At 45.9% G+C, this 21926-nt stretch overlaps 1 protein-coding gene across 2 annotated transcripts in view; it reads right to left on the bottom strand.

Moving 5' to 3' along the window:
* The window catches only part of UBASH3B (ubiquitin associated and SH3 domain containing B), a 75544-nt gene extending 55175 nt beyond the window's left edge, over window positions 1-20369 (bottom strand). Inside the window, exon 1 of one of the 2 annotated variants that reach the window (XM_063355157.1) lies at window positions 20059-20369. In XM_063355157.1, coding sequence (XP_063211227.1) covers window positions 20059-20219 — 161 coding nt within the window. In that variant the 5' untranslated portion in view covers window positions 20220-20369. The remainder of the gene's footprint in view (window positions 1-20058) is intronic. The other variant, XM_063355158.1, reaches the window with a different exon arrangement.
* Window positions 20370-21926: the final 1557 nt, after the last annotated feature.

The following is a 21926-nucleotide window of genomic DNA, read 5'->3' as shown; positions in this document are numbered from 1 at the left end:
TTAATCCCAGCATCTGGTGTGCATTTGGTTGCAGAATAAAGGTTCATTCATACTACACATGCAGATTTCAGTCTTCACTGTCAAAATGCTTCTGCCCGAACTCTTCTAGATAGAGTCCTTATCCTGGTCCCTCAATTGTCCCTCAACCTTTTGGCCTCTTTTATTTTGCCAAGGATCATCTTTACCGTGCAAACTATGCTCAGGGAAAGTCCTCTTGCAATTAAGTGACCTGTTCTGAAGAAAGAGGGGTAGAAGTGCAGCTAGCATGAAGTCACTGGGGGTTATAGCATGATTTTACGGCCTTCGTTGCGCTCACCTGCAGGCCCAGCTGAGGGTCCACATGCTGCCTGCTGCTCAGGGGACAAGCCACGGCTTTTAAAGCAAGCTCTGTTATCAAACATCCAGGATGAATGAATAGACAAAAGAGACACCAAATAGAAGTAAGGAGTTTTCCCACCCACATAGCAGATACAATGACACCTTCTTCTGCTACCCAAAGATAGCCCAGCTGTTTATTAGTCTTAGTTGCTTTTAAAATGTAGAGGCTGTGACCTTCCCATTCAGGTTGAAGGAAATGGAATGGCAGGGATCCCAGTGATTTCACAATTTGGCTTTTGTTCAGATTGTACTCTATGTTAACTGCAGGACAAATTGCGAGGCCCTTCCAGTTTCTTGGTTGTGCAGACGTAAGGCCACATGGAGGTATTCTCTTCTGGATAAACTGCACAGACAACAGGGGCAGACTTTGCTTCCTACTATTCCTGTATTGTTTCCCCCCACCTTCAATTAACCTTTATCATCCATGCAATAATAAGCTCAGCTAAGAATCAAAGGAGTTAGGTACTGGGATTTGCTTATATCACACTTTTATGTGATTCTGTAAACCGGTTTATAATTCTGTTCATCCCAGAGCTGGCTCAAAGAAGAAACACATGACTCTCTTGCCTGATAATGGCTTGCTCCTGGTCTTCCTGACGAACTTCTGGGGTGGTCAACCTAGGCTGAGTTCAGAATACTTTAATAGTGAAGTATTACACAGGGCTCGTTGCAGACTGGAGAATAGGGGAATACCGAGCAGCAGGCAGGAGACAAGACTCTCACGCTGAAACTTTAAGCTCATGTTTTTATCTGAAAGGGAGAAAGGGGATTTCCCATTTCAACTGGATGCTTCCCATTAAAAGAGAATGCAGCTGTAGAATAATAGCCACCGATCTCTGTACTCTTGCAGTAACTTGCATCCTCGTTTCTCTCCATTTCCTTCAAAAATCAGTAAGATTGGACTCTTCTAAACTGTATTCACTATGATTTGATTACAAGTCAGAACTGTGCTCCCGTTGATTTTCATGTCGCTTTGCAGTACTGTCTTTGAAATCTCTCCATGACATGGTCATGGCCTCAGCGTAGTACTTGATGGAGTAACAGCAAGCAGATGCCCAGCCCAGATGAACGATGGATTTGTTAATGCACATTGAAGGCCAGGATTAAAATGTATGTGACCCAATACCTTCTGTGCTGTCAAAACTGATACTAAGATTAATAACTAAGTTTTGTCAAATGCATTTAAAAGAACTAAGGGCATGCCACGTCCATGTTTTTTCCCAGGTCTATCAATTCTAAAAATATACAAGCAGCACCCACACAAGTTGCTGAGGAATAAAGGGCTTAGATATCTTTGGGGAGATTGCGAAGGCAGATGTTTGCCTTTTTGTACCAGTAAAATTCAGTCCTCTGCTGAATCTTTGTTTGCTAAACTCAGGGTTGCATGCTTCTCACATAACTAGGTGAGTTTAACTGAGCCACCTAAAATAAAAGCTTAGGAGTCTTGGGCACCCTCTGGAGTTGATTTAGATGGTTATTCAGGCAACCCATGGTCTCAGCTAGAAAGATTGAAGGTCTTTTGTACTTAAAATACAAAATACAAAGTAAGCAAACAAACTCAAGTGCTTTTAAGATAATGCATTAGCGAGTGGTGGAAATTACTGGCACATAGTGTTGCAGAGGTTAAAGTATAAATGCATTAAGAAAAGGAAATATAAATTAGGATTGGCTTAATGGTGGCTTTCAAGCATTTTGGGCCAAATGCAAAGTTTGGCTCAGGAATTTTCCAAGTTGCTGATTAGTACAGACTAAGAACAGAAGAACTGCTTAGTGGCGTATTAAACTAAATGAACCTTTCATCTAACGGGCTGTGCAAGTCTTATATTTTTATGCATGCACATTAGAGGAAGGGCAAGCCGTTATTCTTTATAGTGTGGACGAATGATTTCTGATATCCCTCGTGTCATAGCAGGCCAGGACTGATCGCTGAGTTCAGCATGATAACCATGGTAGAGCCCCACTGGCAGCAGGGGATTTGGACTGTTCATTTATCACTGTGCAAACGTGATCAGAATTAAGCCCATTCATTTCCTGAAACCACTGGCTCACATCCTGTACATGTTCAGCCATGCAATGGTGTGCATCTCTTAGATGAAACCACAGAAAATGAGGCCCTGCAAGACAATATAGACACACCACTCTCCCCAAAGCACCGTTCATCTCAATAAGGGTCTGAGTGTCCTGTTCTTTTTAAGTCCTGTCCCATATATTTGTTTGACAATAGCTGTTAATCCAGGCCACAACTTGCAAAGCATGGATGAAATAGTAATGTAATATGTTGTGCAAACGTAAGATTTTATTAATCAGGCATCAAGTTCCCACGAGTGTGGTCAGGAAGACATACCTCATCAGAACAAATATGCTGTAGGACAGGTTTGTGTTTCTAGTGCCAGCCCTTCCACATACTTTGCTTGTGGTCTGAATCTCTGGTTAACACTGCAGACCCTCCTCAATACTTGGCTGGCTGGTTGGGATGTGTCGTTCAGCTTTTGTAAGCGGTGTTTGTCGTCAGTCTACAGGTTTTTTTCTGAACCAACAAGCTCTCCTGGCTTCTACTGCTAATTGTGATGGTTTGGTTTGTATTGGAGAGAGGGGGAAAAAAAAAAAAAAAGAAGAAAGAAAACCACATATTTTCCACAAATTGCTGCCTAACTTCAAGTGTACATACCCTGCATACTTCATTGTATATACTGTAGGAACATATGCTTGTGTATGTGTATACAAATGTGTGCATATGTCTGTATATATATAGTAAGTAGGTACATTGCTGTGTATTTTTACAGCTACTAACCCTAAGTAATCTCGGGGATTTTTAGCATTATAGATATGTTGTATTTGAATAGATATGCAATTGCCTTAAGATGTTTTGGGTGAGCTTCATAGTTGCAGAAGGGTTGCAGAGATGGAAGGAGTCCTTTCCTTCCCTTTCCAGATTCAGAAACAGACAGGAGACAAAGTGCCTGTGCTGTGTCAAGACAAGTTCCCCAGGATGGTAGGGGAGGCAGAGCAGGTACTAAACGCCAGTACCAGTGTTTGGGTGGAGGAAGGGGCCTCCACTGTCTTCTAGATACTCTGTGCTCCTGTTATGGCTTGTAAAGATTATGGAAATGGGTAAAAGTCAGATGTGTTCCAGGGGCTGCGCTGGCCTTGGCAAGAAACGAGAAAAATATGACTTATAAAAAGTCATAGCAGTTTTAAACTGGCAGAGTTCGGGGGGGAGAATTATTGTTTCTCTCCTTTGAATTCATCACAAAGGGGAGGGGGGAGGAAGACACAAAAATCCTGTATTTCCACATTTCTTTTCACCTAAGGTGGGCCAGCAAAATCACCTGTCACCAGAGCATATTTCTGTAAGCAGAGCTAAAACCAGAGATGGCCACTGGTGCCAGATTTACAGCTCCAGATTTCTGACCTTTGTTTCCTGCCCAGAGCAAGGGCAGTTGCGTGCTGCGCTCTGTCCGACGCGCTCCTGGGAGAGGGAAGGGATGGGAAGGAAGCCAGGGCCTGTGTTTCTGGGACGTGTTCAGTGCTGCTTTGCCATGAGCTACCACATCACGGGAACATGAGATATTCTGCAAAAGCAGAGACCCTGAGAAGGGAAACTATAGGTACAATAACCCCAGCAAAAGCTGTCGCTGGAGCATGCCTGGAAAGCGTTAGCACAATGGGGAGGAAAGGTTTGCCGTGTGTTTACACTAATGCTGAACGACCTCTGCAGGGAGGGAAGGCGCTGAGGAACAGGCTCTGCAGTTGGACGGGAGGTCGCGATGGCTACGGCCCTCTCCACATCTGTGCTTCTTGTTTCCCCAAACGTCGCTCGCTTACACAAACCTCTGCAAACATGTCAGCTGGCACGGCAAACCCCAGGGGGGCGAACATGGCACAGAGCTGGATGCTCACTGTGACTCAGAAACCTCCTAAAAGTCAAACCCGCCTGTTACTACAGTGCTTTCTGAAAACTCCAACCAGTATCAGTGAAGCACACTGCTCTCTGAAACCCGGAGGGCTGGGTTTCCTACTGCCATTTGCTTAACGCAGCCATTTTGAACACATGCAAAGTGGGGGAACGACTCCCACTCTGCCAGGCTGCCCGCTGTGTCAGCTTGCACAGGGAGGGGGAGAGCAAAGTATTTCTCTCTCTCAGTCCATCCCATTCACTGAAATCAATGGGATGTCAACATGTGTTTAGGGCTCTCTTGAATGGGAACCTAAATGTCCTTCTCTGCACATCTTAATAGATCCCATTCAGCCATCAGCACAGAAGATTCATTGTCACCAATTATTGCAAACATTTACACGTTCTCTTCTCAGCCTGGTCTTCTGACCAGTTGAAGCCATGCCAATCTCACTGGCCAGGCTAATCTCATTTCCTGGCTGAAGCTGGTTTATAGATGACTTGGGTATCACTAGCACACAAGTAAGGGAGGAAAATCAATGCTTACAACCCAATTCAAAGGCTGCTGAATCCAAGGGAATGATTCCTCTTCAAGCCAGCATGCTCTGAATGAGGCTAGACAAAAGAAAGCTTTGATAGCGATTGATTTTTGAGGGAAAGGAGCTGCGTCTTTTGCTAGGTTTGAAAATGAGTTGTTTAACAGTAAAGGCAAAATCCATGCTGGCTTGGAGAAGGTGATTGTGGCTGTGCAGAGGTTGCGATGATGAGACGCAGGCAGGTTCCAGTCCCTAATGAAGAGAATTGAGAGGGGCTGTCCTGGATATACAGAAGTACTCTATTGTGAGAAAAGAGACGGTGAGAACTGATAATGAGAATGAAGAACTTCCTTTGATTATTGCGTCTCATTTCCTATAATGCAATCTACATCTTTAAAGAAAGCTCTTCTGTTAGATGTTAGATCCCCTTGCCTCCTCCACGTGATTAGATCTTAGGCTCTAGTATTGAAAAAGAAAGGTTAACCTGAATAAGGTAGAATATAAGTCTCTTTTTCTTCCGATTTATATGCTGCGTTAATGCAATGTAACACCACAGGTATGAGTGGAGCCATTTCAGATGTACAGCAAAATCTGGCAGGCAGGAAAGTGCAAAACGGTATGTGGTAGCAGCCAAGACGGTGCCGAGAGAATGTTGAGAATGAACAGGAGGCGATGGCTGAACCCATCCCAGCTTGCTCCTGGGTTTCGCATGGGGACAAGGGCAGGATTGTACCTGCAGTTTCTTTTAAAAAAGATAGTGGGAAACAAGATGGAATTGTTGCGTGTCTAAATGCCTAAATACTTTTGAAAATCTAGCCCTAAATTATTTTTGAAAATAGCTATTGTATTCGTAGATTATGTTAGACATGTCACAGTAGGTTGTATATGCAAATTGGACTGGTAGTTTGGCTTTCAACAAATTACATAGACTCAGTTTGTCAAAAGCAGGTGCTGGTTTTGAATGCTTCCATTTCAGTTGTGCAAGGATTTTCAAAGACGGTGAGCATGATGCATCTGGGATTGGATGTGTGAGTGCTCACACATGCCTGTTTTTACATGTTTAAAACCAAAAAATTGAAAGCCAGTTTTGAAAACAGAAGCTTAATCCTTCTGTACTTGCAGTTTCCATATCTGTGAAATGGGGATGGCGATAACACTTATCACCCTGCTGATGGCAAAGCAAGCTGCCAGAAATTTCTCTGCCTTCCTTACATTGCAGTGGGCGGCAGAACATTCACAGTTATCACAGGGCAATGTCTGTACTTGAAACCCTGTTCCTTCAGAAGTAGCATATCAGGGGCAAGGGCAACATCATGGGCAGCGGGTACAGCCATAATTAGAGCCAAATAATGGAATTGCACATTTCAGAACAAACAGGATGCACATAGACACATAAGAGAAAAAACCTTTTTGATTAACACCCAAGAGGAAATGAAATTAGAGAGACGCTAATCCAGATAACCAAATCGAGCAGTTCTAATGTGGGATGGCAGTTAGCTAATGGTAACAACAGCAGCTAAGGACTATCAGCAAAACTCCACCCTGCACCACAGTATTTAAAAACAAAATTGTTTCAAAGGCCACAAGCTAGCCATGGAGTTACGCACCTGAGTAATCTCAATTGAAACCAATGGAATTATTCATGTGTTTGAACTTGAGCAACACGTTTGAATCCTTTGCCAGATTGGCACCTAAATTCATCCCGGTTTCCTCCTTGAACGTGTGGAAACCTGTGTGGTTCCTCGGAGCGCGCTGTTCAGAGGATGACGTTCCCTCTGCCTGGCGTGCTGCTGCAAAGCTCAGCTTTGCCTTAAACCTCGAAAGCCGCAGAGATGTTTGTATACCAGGCCTTAAACTACTCTTCAGCAGTGGAAACAACTCTGCCCAGACCTTGCAGGGTGTAGACAGGACGCTTCTAGGACTCGCCACTTGTTTTTGTACCAACCACCACCAACAATAACAAAAAAGCCATAGTTTTCAGGAATTTTCATTCCAACTGAAAACTTGTCTCTGCTTTGACGCGTACCTTGAAGCAAAGGCACAATTATCTAGTCACAACATTCAATCCCATTTGCATAATCTCATCTAAATTGTTCAACTGCTTCAAATACTTTTGTGATTAGAAAGATACTCCACAAATAAACTGACTGCATGTTCCTGACACTCAAAACTGATGTGTTGCAAGTAAGGGAAAGATAAAGCAGCATGGAAAAAGGATTCCTTCCTTACCCAACCTAAGAAACCACAAAATTTCATGTCTATTACTGAAATGAAAGTCACATCAAAGGTCCTGTAAGACTTGGGGATATGCTGCAGCAAAATTGAAATAATATTTAGTAGGTGAAAAGTTGAGCTAGACGCCTGAAACAGTATCTAATTTGCACATAAGAGTACATTTTGGTGTTATTTATGGCCTGATGGCAAATCCAAATTACCGAGATCTAAACCCAGTACTGCAAGAGACTCTCTTTGTGTCCTCAGGCGAATACCTTACAGTGCTTTCATGCTTGTTGGGAGGTGTTTAATTTGCAGAGACACTGAGCATCATTTAGCCAAGATTTTCCAAAGTGGTTGCTGACTTCAGGTAATCTGTTTTGGACCTCTGAGAAGGGCTTGGTTTCCAGACGCAGCAAAGCACTCAGGTTTCATAGTTAGTTTCTTTCAGTGAATCAACTCTCATTTGCAAGGAAAAAATCCCCCAAATGTAGCAATACAACTTTCTCCCATGTGCTGCTAAGTAATGTTTTTTGGGTAGGTTTTTTTATTTATTTTGGTGATCTGGGGGAAATCATGCCTTTTTTGTGGTCCATATACAAACCCTGTACCCCATCGCTATCATAGCTCACCCCTTTATATTCCCAGTCTTTAATGTATTTATGCTTGGAAGCCCCTGTGAGACATGGAGTTGCTATCCTCCTCCACCAATGGGCACCTAAAGCCAAAAGAAGGCAGCACCTTGCCCTTGAAGCTGGCTGTGGTGCAAGGAACCGAGGCAGATGTTTCTTCTCTTAAGGCAGCAGCCAATCTGCTGGGCGGGCTGCTCTGCAGCGGCTCTTGCTGCATTACTCGCTTTAGCTTCCTGTTAGATGGGACAAGGTTTTCCAGTGACCTTTAGATGTCAGAAAAGGATGATAAACAAACCCTGGTGACTGTCCTCTCCACTGCCCCCCACTCCCACAGAAGTAAGAGAGGGTGTTAGGTGCTCAGCTTGGGTTGCACGCGCTGGCATACACTGCCCTCATCCCATCCCATATCTGCATAACCCCACTGGCCATCAGGAAGGACTGAAATGACATTTCTGTCACCCTTCTCCCCTAGAACAAGCTGCTGACAGCAAGTATGTGAAATTCTTAAGCTGTTGTACAGGGAAATCCTATGACACCTCAGCAAGCTCCTGGTCCTATGCTCGAAAAGAGGCAGTGGCAGCAGCAACAGCGGGAGAATTTTACCCCCCTTTGTCAATGCAGACTGGTGGAGTGGAGGTGGGGACGGAGTGGAGGGAGGAAGGACCGTTAAGACATGGCAATTCTTTTCCCATGCTAAGGGATCTCTAAGCCTGAAGGAGCCCAGTACCTACTTCCAGATGGTGTTCTGCCAACCTGGCCCCAGGCTCTTTGCAGCCCATTTCTGCATCATCCTAAAAGACCTATTCATTTTTTCCTGCCTGTTGTCACATTTTAGCTGGGCGGCCTTGGCTCTACCCTTTTTAAAGTTCACTTTGCAGCAGATGGGCCTGCCTAAACACCAAGCGCAAGCAAAGAAATCAGCAGCTGGTCACAGGAGTTTCCTAGGAGAACATGAAAAGGATCGCAGCAGGCTGCCCAGCGCCCTTGGTGAGGCTGACTCACACAAGAAGCCTGGCAAGACACGTTTCTTGGGCGTTCGAGTCGCTAAGACACAGCCTAGGCTGAAATCACAGGGGCGATGCCCCAGCAGAAGTTTCTGTGCGATGCACTTTCAGAGGAGTTCAGGGTTGTGCGAATGATGGCTGTCAAATGCTGACAGGCCTATGAGAATCAAACAAAACCCCAGTCAAACCATGCACATCTAATGCACCATTCTCCCCCCAAGTCCTTTGATCCCGATGAGGATCAGCAGCTTTGGGGCAGGAACTGGTGGAAGGTGGAAAGATACATTGACCCCCAAAGTCAGGGTCTTCATAGGGAGTTAATTCCTCTCTCAGGGATGGCACCTGATGAGTGTCTTTGGGAAGCTGGGTGATGAAATAGAGAATTCTTATAAAGGCTGACCTTCCCATTTTCAAGTAGAAAATTTTACCCTGAGGAGAAAAGAGGGAACACCATGGGGGAGCAGGTCAGTGAGATTTAAATACCCCCGTACAGCTGGTTTCAGGTTGGTGTAAGAGGTCCCAGTTGTGCAACTCTCCCCCACAGGAGGCTACGCATCAGGGCTAACTCTGAGAAGAAACAGGGTTAAACAGCAGAGACATGGATGCTCATGGAGCACCGAACCTGTAATCACTGTAATATTGGAAAGAAACAGTCTCAGCTGTCCTGTGCCATCCCAGCACAAGCTATCTGCCTGCTGCGGGGTGCGTGCACGATTCAGGTCTCAGTGGACCCATCCTGACCCATCCCCTCCTCAGCCTGCCGCGCTTGGCTGACGCATTTCAGACCCAAAAAATCAGGATAACCTGGGGAGCCAGCTGCACCCGCACTGCCTGGGAAAACATGGTTACACGCACCAGCTCTGGAAAGCGCTGTGAACCCCGGTGCTCCCTCGGCACACAGCAGCGAGTCGCTGGTTATAAAAGACTCTGTGGCCCCAACAGAAAAATGGTTGTGAATAGGCGAGAAACACCTGAGGTTTATATTTTTCTCCCAGAGGCTTTGGTACTGACTCTTATTTACACACAGGCTCTTTGCATTGCCTGAATGGTGTAAAAAAACTGGGTCTCTAAAGGAAGCTTTCGTAGCAATGAAAGTCGAGTTATTTCTGGGCAAGATCCTCGGCTGGTGTGTATTAGTGTCGCTCCAACAAAGTAAATGGTGCCGGGCTGATTACCGGAGGCTTTGCCCTTTAGAACATGAATGCATTTATGATACAGCTACGCATTGGGAGGGGGTCAAAGAGACCGGAATATACATGTGTCTTGTAAGGTGCAGCTGTAAGTTACATTTATTCCAAGGCTTGTTTTCGTTGCCCATGGACTAGTGTGAATATGAACCAGATCCAGTTCTTGTTTAGTTTGGGATTTCTTTGAACGGTGCCTGGGAGAACTGACTACAACTTATTCATGGGTAATATATTGTGATTTGACACTTGCTAGGACTTGGCAGCTGCTCTCAGAAAGAAATATTGATTGTGAAGAATAAATTCAATATAATAGTGGAACAAGGGAGCAGGACATCATTGACACCGTTTACAGCCTGCAATTCTGGAGCGCCCTTTGTCTCGAGTGGATGACAAATGTTAATTAAGGTGCCCTCTCTGGCATCAAGCGACTTGATGTATTGTCTCATTTTAAATTTTTCTGTCTGTAAAACGGGAATGATACTTATTTCAAAGCCGCTGTTCGTAACAGTGCCATTCTCATGCAGCTGTGAATTTCACCCATCAATCTAACTCGCTGTAACTACGGGTAATGACTGGGACTACAGGATTTTGGAGACAGCGCTGGGATCACTGCCTGTCAGCAGGAGATGATACTGTCTGCTTCCTCATGTGCCCTCTCCCTATCCTCCTCTCTGGAGACAGGTGCTCTTTCTGGCTCCTACTTAGATTGACGGCTCTTGGAGCAGGGATGGTGTTTTCCTTTTCTGTTTGCACAGCCCCCAGCACAACAGGACTGTGGTGCATTAAAAGTCAGGCTTCTACGCACTGGTGCCATACAAGGGAAAAACGATACTAGTGCTTCATGTCAGCACAAACTCGGGGCTTGAAATTTGCGTCACGAAACTGATTCAGTCGCTCTCAATAAAATGAGGAACAGCTTAGAAGAAAAACAGTACCACTTTATCTATTTCAGGTATTTCCAATGCCATCTGACGCATCCCCCAGCATGCTGGGTAGAAATGTATCGAACATCTTGATCCCAGCCGTTCAAGAGCAGCACATGCTCAAGGGCTTTGCTGAGTCAGGCCGTTAATGAAATTTGTATCATGTAAGAACTTGCTATATTTCATTAGGTAGAGGAGAAAGAAAATAGTCATTTTTACCAATCAGGAGATGAGAAATCTCTCTGAAACACACCCGCCTCTACACTGGCAATTATTTCACAGTCACCGACCACGAATGATTAATTCTGCACTATCATGAACTGCAGAGCCTAGCTAATACTACATGAAAGGCAAAAAAGTGGCACTTGCCTTGCATTTGCTAATAGCAGGGGGGTGATGGGTGTGAGTGAAATACAGTTAAAACCTCTTTCAGTGTCAGGCTATGTAAGGCCAGGGTGTTTATCAGTTACCTGTCTTTTGGTATGTCTCTGCATTTCTGGCACAGAAGACAGATAACCAATGTTTACCCAGGGCTGCTGTTTGCTCAGCCACATGCGTAACCTTTCGCTAGCGTTTCCATGCTCATCTCCTGCTGACAGGGACTGGCCACCAAGGTATTTGTGCTGGCAACGACAGGGGACTTCAGTCCCAAGGACCTGAATCTGGTATCTGGGGAAAGCAAAGACATCAGACGCATCTCCCGTCGCTCATTCTAGGTTCCAGTTTATAATTGCTTGCTTTCTGTTTAAATTTTACGCTGATGTTTAGTGGGTGACAGAAACCACTCAGGTCCTGACAATACCTGTCAGGATATTGTCATATCTGCACGTGCAACTCTGCTCTCCATGCCTGTTTTTATTCTTTTGGGAATCCTTGTGGAAAAAAAGGGAAGGCTGACGCTTCCCAGAGAACAGAGGAGCGATGGCTCCTGCTCCTGAGGTCTGCGAGATCGACATCTCGTAGCTGCATACTGAGCTGTGGGTATTTCAGGAGTACCTTAGAAAGCGCCTCTGGCTGCTGGGACTTGTCAAAGCTTCAGGAGAAATATTGGGAGAGTGGACTTCAAAGGGCAGCACCTGTGTCTTATGAACACAGACAAGAGTTTACAGGATGTCTAAGACACTGTTTATGTAGGTTGTCAGCTGCTTCGTTGCGGTGACTTTAGCAATTCCCTCAACCCATCCTGTTATTTCTTGCTGTTGTTTTTTTTCCCCTCCACTTTACACTGCTCTCTAGATTCAGTCTTTGTGCACGACCTGGCAGTGTAGGATATGGTGAGGAGAGAATAATGCCAAGCAAAGCCGAGGCCTATTCTTTTCAGGTCTGTTTATATAGGGGGTGAGTAAGACACAGGCGCTGCGGCGCACCCCATTGTAATGCACAAAGCCTGCAGCCAGTCTTGGTGATGGAATCCAAAATGCTGTCAGCTGCTAAACTACAGCGCTTTTGATGACTCTGCTTGTTGAGGATAATTAGACTGGTGCAGTACAGACACACACACGGATGTCTCTATTCTTTTTGCAATTGCAGAGCACATGCTGTGAATCCACTATGAGTGCCAGTTAAAACCTAGGGCAACGTTTTCAAGTGTGAGCAAGGCTCGGGAGTCTAAGATTCACTTTCAAAGGTGACTTAAAAACGCAAGTCTCATCAGGAGCCAGCAGGGTTAGCACTTGACATTTAAAACCACCAAATTTTTTGTTTTGAAACTTTTGCTCATGATCTTTCAAAAGAGCGGGATTCCCCCCTGACTTCTGTCAGTGTATTTACTCAGGAGGTCCCGAGGGCTGTCAGCACCCTTCGAGCATGGGCTCTTGCGTAGCGAAGTGGCAGCAGTGATCTAGGGGTAAACTCCCAGACTGCTTTCGAAGGAAGTACTGCAGAATTCTGCAGAAACAGGCCAACAAACTGCCACTGTCACCAAGCCTCTGAGGGGAAGAATAATCAGCATTTTATGCAAACAAGGCTCCATTCAAATAGTCCATGCTGGATATCTGAAATCATGGGTTTCTCCAGCGAGTCTTTGTCTTGAGAATCTCGTCAGTAAATTTAGACTGGCTGCTGACAATAGTATCAGGTCTGTGAAGTGAAGTCTGTGAAGAGACAGAAAAGGAAAAAATAACAGTGATATCTGTATCACTTGGAATCGATATGTAGCTTGAAAGGGAATTGCATACTAAGGATCAAGTTATTAACTCCACGGGTTTTTGACACAGAAGGCACAAAGTACATTTTTTGGGCTCTGCCAGTGACACGTGGGGTCTGGGTCGCGCTTTCTGAAGCTCCTCTCCTTCCTCGTGTAGAGGGTAGGATCAAGTTCAGGACCTTCGTTCCAAGACAAAAACATCATCGAAGAGACAGAAGCACAAGCAAATGTTTTCTTGTCACTGTGTCACTTTAATACCAAAACGAGCTAAGTACTCAGGGACCATCAGGAAACTTTCTGACAGCACTTACAGTGTTTGCCGAAGTTAGATAGCCCTGAAAAACACATCTCAGAAATCCAGGGATTGCCGTCTTCTGGCTGACTTGCCACTGAACCAGGAACTCACTGCTACCAGTGATGCTACTTAGACATTTAAATACGAGATCCCGATGAAGCGCGGTGTGTGAAGGCACTATAAAGGCATAGTTGGTGTTTTTTTTCTCCCCTGAACACGTACAAGCTTGCTTTCTGGGTAGCTAGCACTTAAACAACAAGCATTGCAGTGACTTGCTGAACTTGGCTCTACTGTCAGCAATCTTTGTATAGGGATGCTCGGTCCTTAAACAATTTTCTCGATGTTTGTGGCAGAAGCATTTCCTTTGTCGATATCAGACCTGAATAGCTGATTGTTCCACTTCTCCCAAATATCAGATATGATTAATGGCAGTTCTGTATACAGTATCCTGAATCACTGAGGTAATACAGAGTTTTACTGCTGCCATTATCATTCTAGAGTGTGATCTTATCATAGGAATGACTTCTTCAGCCTCTGATAAGAGAAGGTCTCTCTCCATTTGAAATTTTTATACAATGACATGGAAATAGATGTTCTACTTAGACTAGATATCTAAGTCTTGTGATTAAGCTACTAGACTGAAACTGTACAGATTTAGGTGCCAGTGCCAGCCTAACTACAGATTTGATTCATATATCTAAGCTTCTCTGTGCCTCAGTTTCCAGACTATGCAGTGGAAATAAAAAGCCCTCTATGTTTTATCACTTTAGATCTTTAATGTAAGGAACTATCTGATAGAGATCTCCCCCACACCAAACACAATGGAGCCGCTGGCACGTAACAGTCTGAATAATGCAGTAATCATCTCTCAGTCCCACAGCAGAAATCTGTAAATGTAAAAAAATGTAAAATGTAAAAAAATGTAAAATGTAAAATTTTGTAAAAAGCCAATGTAAAAAAAATAATCCGTAAGCAGAGCAGCCACGGGACTCAGTCCCAAATGTATGTTTGCTCAACTGCCTTTCTCCAGTGCACCTTCCTGGCAGCTGCTAACTCAATTGCAGTATCCATGTTCCACGGCGCAGTGCAGACCTGTTGGAGCCCTTCCAGCACAGATGTACAAAATTGTTCAGAGGCCTCAGTGCTGAACCCAGGAATTGCAATACATGAACTAGACCAGTTAATTGCTCAAACTGTTGCTTAAGTTACAATGCAGACTCTCATCCGTTAAACCCCGCCGTGGGCAAAGAGCTGCCTGCCCCACCACTTCTCACCAAAGCTTTGACAGGAACATAGAAAAGGGAGGGTCACAGTAGGGGAAGCAGGTCTTGTCCAAGTGATCTGCCAAAGGATTCACTTCCAGCAAGTTCTTCCTCTTGTACTCTTCGTAGAGTGTAAATAGGTCACAAACACTTCCTACGAAGCTCCTACTTAAAAATGTCCATCGGTCTGATGGCTGATATGCAGTACTGGAAATGGAAGTATTTTGGTTAGATGGTTTCTCCACTGCATGATCCAGTGGCTCTATCCAAGCCTGAAACCCACTGTCTTCAGTCATGGGCACAGACAGATCATTAAGGGAAGCTTTTGCTAAGCCCCTGTGGCTACACCACCTGGAATTTCTATTTGGTATCTGAAGATTTCCTCCAGTGCTGTTAACAAACTTGGAAATCCACTTTCAGCATAGCCCTCTGAACTGCTGCTTCTAGAAACATTTCTATCCACCAGCTTCTTCACTTGGGATGGGGTTTCCCTCCCCACACCAGGCCAACACAAGTCACTGAATCATGAAAACCTTTCTAAAGCTTGAGGAGCTTAAGTGGGACTTAGGGGATGCCTACACTTTGGGCTGGTCCTTTGTAGTAGGATGAATTTCAGCCAAGAGTATTTGCAGAAAACTAATACCCTGAAGGCAAGGCCGTGAAGGAACAGAAACCACTTCAAAATTGAAAGATTATCTGCAGCACTTTTTTTCCATGCAGTATTTTCCCAAACCCAGCTCAAACCCTAGAGGAATGAGAGACTTCACAGCCTTTCTGTGCTGAAGTACTGCTATGTTGCTAAGTCTGTTACTAGGCAAAACATGTTTTAGCAGCCTCGAAAACATTTTCAAAACACAAGAGAAGATTTTACTGTTTGTAAACTGGATCTGAGCTTCTTTTCTTTGAGAATAATGAAACTCTTAATACTCCTAAATTCTCATAGTTACTGAGAAAGCAAATCAAAATCAGGCTGGCTTGGTTCTATTCAGGACCGGGGGAAATGCGGTACGGCTTTGTGAATTAACTTCTCTTCATGCCCACGAACACAGAGTTAAACCCAGGTGGTCTTTTGTGGGAGGGAGGAAGGAGGAAATGTGTAGCATAGGGGAAGCAGTGAAGTTGATTCATGGTAAAACGTATAATATTCCTGTCTATCCCATTTTTATGAGGGGGAAGTGTTTGCAATTATGTCTAGCGTCAGCAGATTCACCCAGGAGCACAGCATTACGCACTGAACCAGCATTATGACCTGTCTGTAGAAGATGGTCCTCCTTTTTCAGGCTGAGATGATGGGAAGGAACATCAGTTTAGTTTTGGAAAGCTTTGCCACCTTAGTCAAGAACAGCGCTCATCTCTTAGGCTTATCACACACAGCATGGCATTCAAAAAAGCACGATGCCTCTAATAAAAGTGTTCTGTTTACGGACAGTGATTTACCTGGTTTGAGTAATGACAGAGGCCAGAGAATTATCTTAATTTTTCTATGTCTGGATCTCGTATAAAACAGTACCTCAGGGCTGTGGCTTGAATTCAGAATTGTATACAGAAACTCAAGTAATGTTTTAAATTTTATATATTTACATATTCATGAACATATACACACCCAGAATTACAACAAAGAAAGGAGGATTTTGTTCTCAAAGTAGAATTTTAACTTTCTGGTTTTGAGGATGTTTTGGAGGAGTTTAAATTCTGGCATGAAACTTTTAAAACTGAATCCCTGAACTTGCAGATTCTGGAGCCACACTGATTTGTGTGCAGGCTAGAGGATTTCAACTGCTTATCCCTGTGTTAGTTCCAACAACTTTAGTTTGGTCAAAGGCTTTCTTCCATCCTGAAAAAAACAGTCCGTCACTAAATATTCCTATGTTTAGCATTTTACAGAGATACATGTTATGCACAGATTTTTTAAATTGCTTGTATATGTATAATGGTTTTAAGTGATCCCCTGTGTTTTCCATGGCCTGTGAGCTACGTTGTGCTTCCCCTTCCATTTACTCTCAGGAAGACTATCAACCCCTTTATAAGGATGATCACACAAGAATGAGAGGTGCTGGCAGTCAGATTAGATGTGCGGGTGCAACCACTGCCAAGACGAGGTACAGTATTTTGGGACAACTGGGAAATAATAATTGCGCAAAATCTTTTTCTAGATGAAGCCTGTTCTTGTCTGTAGGTTCTTGAGATACTGGGGATCTGGTTAGACTTTTGTGTGACCCCGGGTAAAATGTTTCTCTTGGTGCCCAAATTGCAAAATGGCAATTGTAATATTGCCTTTGCCTTCCTTATTTAAATCAGAAACTACTTGGGATAAAGACAGCCTCCTGCTGCATGACTAGACAGTACGTAATATAATGGGCTAATTGCAAAATAAAGAAAATAATGGTTGCGTGCTGACAAAAAAACCAAACCAAAACAAAATAGAACAGCTCTTCACGGTCATAGTCCAAAGTGATGACATACTACAGTGACATACTACAGCAATTGCCAGCCACAGGTAAATGCATCCAAAGGTGGTTTGTACATCGCTGCATCACCACGTAATTTAGAGTAGCCCAGCTGAACTGAAGCTGTCACTGGGAAGGAGGAAAAGAGGCAGACAGACGTCTGTCCAGGAGCACACAGCAGAGCTGCTTTTCTACCTGTGCTGAGAAGGACTTAGTGGGGGATTGGGGAAAACCTCCAGGGTCTCAGGCTGTGTGATGGGACACTGATGTCAGTGGAGCTCGGTTAATTTCAATACCTGTTCTCAATCTTATCTTAGTTCAGAAAGGAAGGATATATCCTTCTTTGACGGACCTTTTATCCCCGGTCCCCATAAACCACATGCAAGATGGACAAATAAAGGCTTATTTAATAACGCCTTGATTTGAATAAAGATCCGTGGCAGTTTTGCACTTGATACATGAAGCATAAATGCCTATGACATCCTCTCTTGGTTTCAGCCTGTCTCATGCTATTTTCTACCTTTACCCGGGCTAGTCTTCACTAACCATCCAGTAGTACTTGGGAATCATATTTAGTCTTTCACCTTTGATTATTTTAGCATACGTAGTGTGGAAGTGTCTTGCCCAAAGTCACACAGAACCAGGAAAATAAAATGAACACAAGAATCCTCAGCTCCTGTCAGCAGCGCAAGCCCAGGATCATCCTGGCCATTTGAGCTCTTATTGCTGTTATAAACTGTAAGCATGGATAAATATTATCAAATAATTAATGATTTCTGTTTTGAAGAGACAGAAGCTGACCTGTCCATTGGTAGGGGTGCGAGGCACGTGAAGTTACTCGAACTGAATTAGAAGATGAAAGTTAGGCAATGTGAGTACTCCCCAGGATCTCGGTACTGTCTCAATACCACATCTGAAAACAGCACTCGTGATCTTCAGGGTAGCTCCTGTGTCTCTTACCCTGGCTTCAACAGTCTTCTCCGTCCCCTGCCCCAATTAATCCCCCTGGCTCTAACAAGAAGCTGGGAGGCCACTGGTGCCAACAGCGATGGCATTTTGTGACATGCCTGACAGACTAGTCTGACAACTCGGAGCTTTGTTTTGCATAAGCCATCCAAACAGATGGTCACCACTTTTTAAGTATCAGCCCGGCTTGTATTTGTACGCAGGATCTACAGGCACAGATCTGAAATCTCCTGTTTTGCTGAAATCTCTGTCTCTTGTTATAACTGTGGCTTTGGGGTAGAAAACAGGAGTTGGAGAGTTTTGGGAGAAGACTCAGAAGGGCTTTACTCTAAGGCTACTTCTCAATAACATCTTTGGGAGACAGAGCGTTTTCACCTCCTTGGTGACTCTGTGACCTCTTTCCTTCACACTTGCAGAGTAATATGCCGTGAGTTGAAAATTAGCTCCTGGGAAGCAGTGACCTTTAGGGAATGTCCTTTTGCTGTGCAGTCCTGTCTCTCACGCTTCCGAACCTGTGTGCCGTTCCTTAGTGTGCCCTTGGTGTCAGTACTTAGGGTTTTGGCTTGTTTCTGTTTTTCCTTCTTATCTCAATCTTAATGATGAATTATTTGTAGTATTTCCAGCAGGCTGGAATAGAGGCAGTAACTGCTACCTCAGATTGGGAAAGTGGTCCCCCTCCCAGCAGACAGCTGAAGTGTCAAACAGGGTTATATTATATCACAGTATTTTGAATTTAGAACCAAGACAGTTTTAAACATCTGGCTGGTTATATTTGTTATAAGTACTCCTTGCCGTTGGGGATATTTTACCTCTTTCTGTGGCTTGCTCTCTGTGTTTAACGTTCCCTGTCTTGTATGATGAAGCTTTGGGTCCATTTTTGTCAAATGTTAGCATTTTCTTGGGCAAGAATGTGAACGATAGACATAGTTCCTTGGCTAATGGTTAGGCAAGACCAGGGCTGATTGTTAGCCTTGATGGCATTGTTGTACAGGTAATAGCTAGTTTCATTCATAGTATCAAGCTGCTTTTTTCTCTAGCTACACTGAAAGCTGCACGTCTGTTTTTCCAAACGTGCAGCGCATGCAGTCACCGGTCTCCTACTATCTCCGTTTGCAGTCATTGTATATAAATGCTATATGTTGATTTCGGTAGATAACTATAGATCACTGACAGACATGAGGAGCGTAAGTAGGACAATGGAATACACACTAGATTTTCTGTATGTGCTAGTGGATCCAAGGGAACCTCATGAATCCACAGATGACATATGTCCCTAAAACTGCATGTGTGTACCTCTACGTTTATAAAAAATTGCACAAAGCCAGGCTGCAAAACCACTGAGTTCTGATTGGTATCAACAGCAAAAGTAAAACTTAAGCAGATCAAGGAATCATCCAAATCCCCGCTGGTTTAATTTGCATCCTGAAGCGCACAGTCCCACTTCAGGAGCCACTATGTTTAAAACTGTGAGAGTCATTATGAAGTTATCATTAGGTTGCTGCCTAATTAATTTAAAGCATAAGCACATGCAGGGAGATTACACCAGGGCATTGCTAAACTGGGCAAGAAAAACCTACCACTTTGGACTACGGAAATTTTCTTCTATAGCTCCGTTCCTTTTTTGGTTTACTTGTACATGGATTAAAGAAAATCTCCCGGGTGACCGAGTTAGCCACAGCAATTGCGCCAAAGGGCTCCTTATTTTCAAAGCACAGGGCTTTGATTTCAGCTGGGGGTGCAAAAATTTGCCTCCCTGCCGATCCCAAACTTTGCAGCGATGCTTGCCGGGCGGTGCAGGCGGGATGCTCCGAGGCCCTTCAGCACCGGCGGGCGGCGGGGACGGCACCTGCCGCGCCCCCCCAGCCACCTCCCTCGGTCCCCCCCGGGAGCCGGGGTGACAGCGCTCCTGCCTGGTTGCTGTGGCCGACGAGGGATGCGACCCGCAGCATCCCTCGGCCCGTACAGCATCCCCGGGCCGCTCCGGGAGCGCATCCCCCCGCTGGCCGGCATCCCCTCCCGCAGCTCGGCGCCGCGCCGCCCGCCTGTGGCGGTCTGGAGCAGCGAAGCAGAAAGGCGCCCGTCGCTTCTCGCCGCCGTAAAACGAAAGGGGGGGGGGGGTGTTGGAGGGGGGGGGAACAGCCGCGGGGAAAAAGGGGCCGTGCAGGCGACTTACGCCCGGGCTTTGGGGAAGCCCATTGACAGCAGGATCTCCAGCGACGAGCCATGTTTGATGGTCCCCGCGCGGTGCTGCCGGTTCCGCCGGGGGATGACTTTGCTGTAGAGCTCCTCTTTGGCAGCCATGGCGTGCGGTGCGGGCTGCCCGCGCTGGGCCATCCTCACGCAGCCATCGCCGCCCGCGCAGGGCCATGCACAACCCGCCGGGGGCCGGGGCAGGGCCCCCCCGCCGCCCCCGGGCCGCCCCGCCGCGCCCACCCGCGGCCCCGCCACACGTGCGCGCCCCGCGCAGCCCACGCTGCCGCCGCCGCCGCCGCCACCGGCGACTTCGCGAAAGGCTCGGCGGGCGGCGAGGAGAAGCCGCGGCCCCGCAGCAGCCCGCCCCCGCTCTTAAAGCCGCCTCCGGGAGGGCGGGTGCAGCCCCGGCCGGCAGCCAAGCCCCACGGCGTCCACGGGGGATCGGGGCGTGGGACTTTTGGAGGGGGGGAGTTGGGGGGATGTCCCGGTGCCCAGCCGCCGCGGGAGCTGCTCTGGGGCTGCCCCACAGGGAGCGGGGGGATGCGCTGAGCAGGGCCACGGCTGGAGCTGGCAGGAGAAATGAAGGCTTACTTTAAAAAACAAAAGCACGTGCACAATTATTTTGGTTTTTGACTTAGTTTGGGTGGGGTTTTTTTGAGAAAAAGCTCTGTGTGATAGTGACCTGACCACGCAGGGGAGAGAGCAAAGGGGAGGTAGGGTGCTCTGCATGATAACGCTGGGACTTCTTCACTCTGAGGGCGGTGAGCCCCTGGCCCAGGCTGCCCGGAGAAGCTGAGGCTGCCCCATCCCTGGAGGGGTTCAAGGCCAGGTTGGACGGGGCTTGGAGCAACCCGGTCTGGTGGGAGGTGTCCCTGCCCAGGGCAGGGAGTTGGACTAGATGATCTTCAGCGTCCCTTCCAACCCAAACCATTCTATGATGGTGCCAGGGGCTGCTTCGTCCGCCACTTTGATGTGGTAGCACTAGTGGTTAAAGTAGGTGTAGTTAGAGGCGAAGGAGTTGCGCTCCAAAATTTCCACCTCAATCTTGTATTTCTACATCCTTCTCGTCCCTCTCCAGGCCGTCACTTGGAATCAATGGCCTCAGAGCCTGTCGGTTGCAGGGCAGGGACTGCCCTACCCAGTGTAAGGTCTGCTGTGACACACAGCTCTGCTCCTCTCCCCTGCTCCCCTCCCACGCAAAAGCTCCATGTTCCTATGCTGCTTTCTTCCTAGTTGTATTTCAGTTCAGACTTCAGTTTGGCATGTTTGGGGTGTAGATGTGGCCTCCTCCTTCTCTATCTTTTTTCTGACATCCCCTTCTCCCCTCCTTCAGCACACACCCCACAGCCTCCCTGCTTTCCCCTTCACTTTTAAAGACGAGCAGATACCACTACTGATCTCCCCAGAGTGGGCCCAGCTCACAGGGCTGTGGAGAACAGCATGAAATTACAACCCTGCAAATAAATAAAAGCCATTAAGAGACATTTTTTAAAAATACAATAGTTTATGTTGGGGAAGGAAAGCAATGTTGGCAATGACAAATGTATCACTACAGTTATTATTACAAGCATTAGGGAAAACAAACAGCCCATTTCCATTTTGTTGTATCAATGAAGCCAGAGATGGGAAAAAATCCCCTCCCAGCTATCTGCTTATTCCCCTCCCGTGCCAGTTTATTTTCAGCCGCTTTATCCAAAGGCGTGATGAGAAGCGGCCACATGCTGCAGTCAGCGCTCCCGTACCACACTGGGGTCTGTGTTCCCACAGGGACAACAGCCCGGCAAGTCATCCTCGCTCTGGCTGAACTAACAAGCGCCATGAAAATTCAAGCTCCAGAAGGGCATTGCA

This window comes from Chroicocephalus ridibundus, chromosome 18 (assembly GCF_963924245.1).
Source record: "Chroicocephalus ridibundus chromosome 18, bChrRid1.1, whole genome shotgun sequence".
NCBI classification, from domain to species: Eukaryota; Metazoa; Chordata; class Aves; order Charadriiformes; family Laridae; genus Chroicocephalus; species Chroicocephalus ridibundus.
This window is presented reverse-complemented; position numbering and strand designations above follow the sequence as displayed.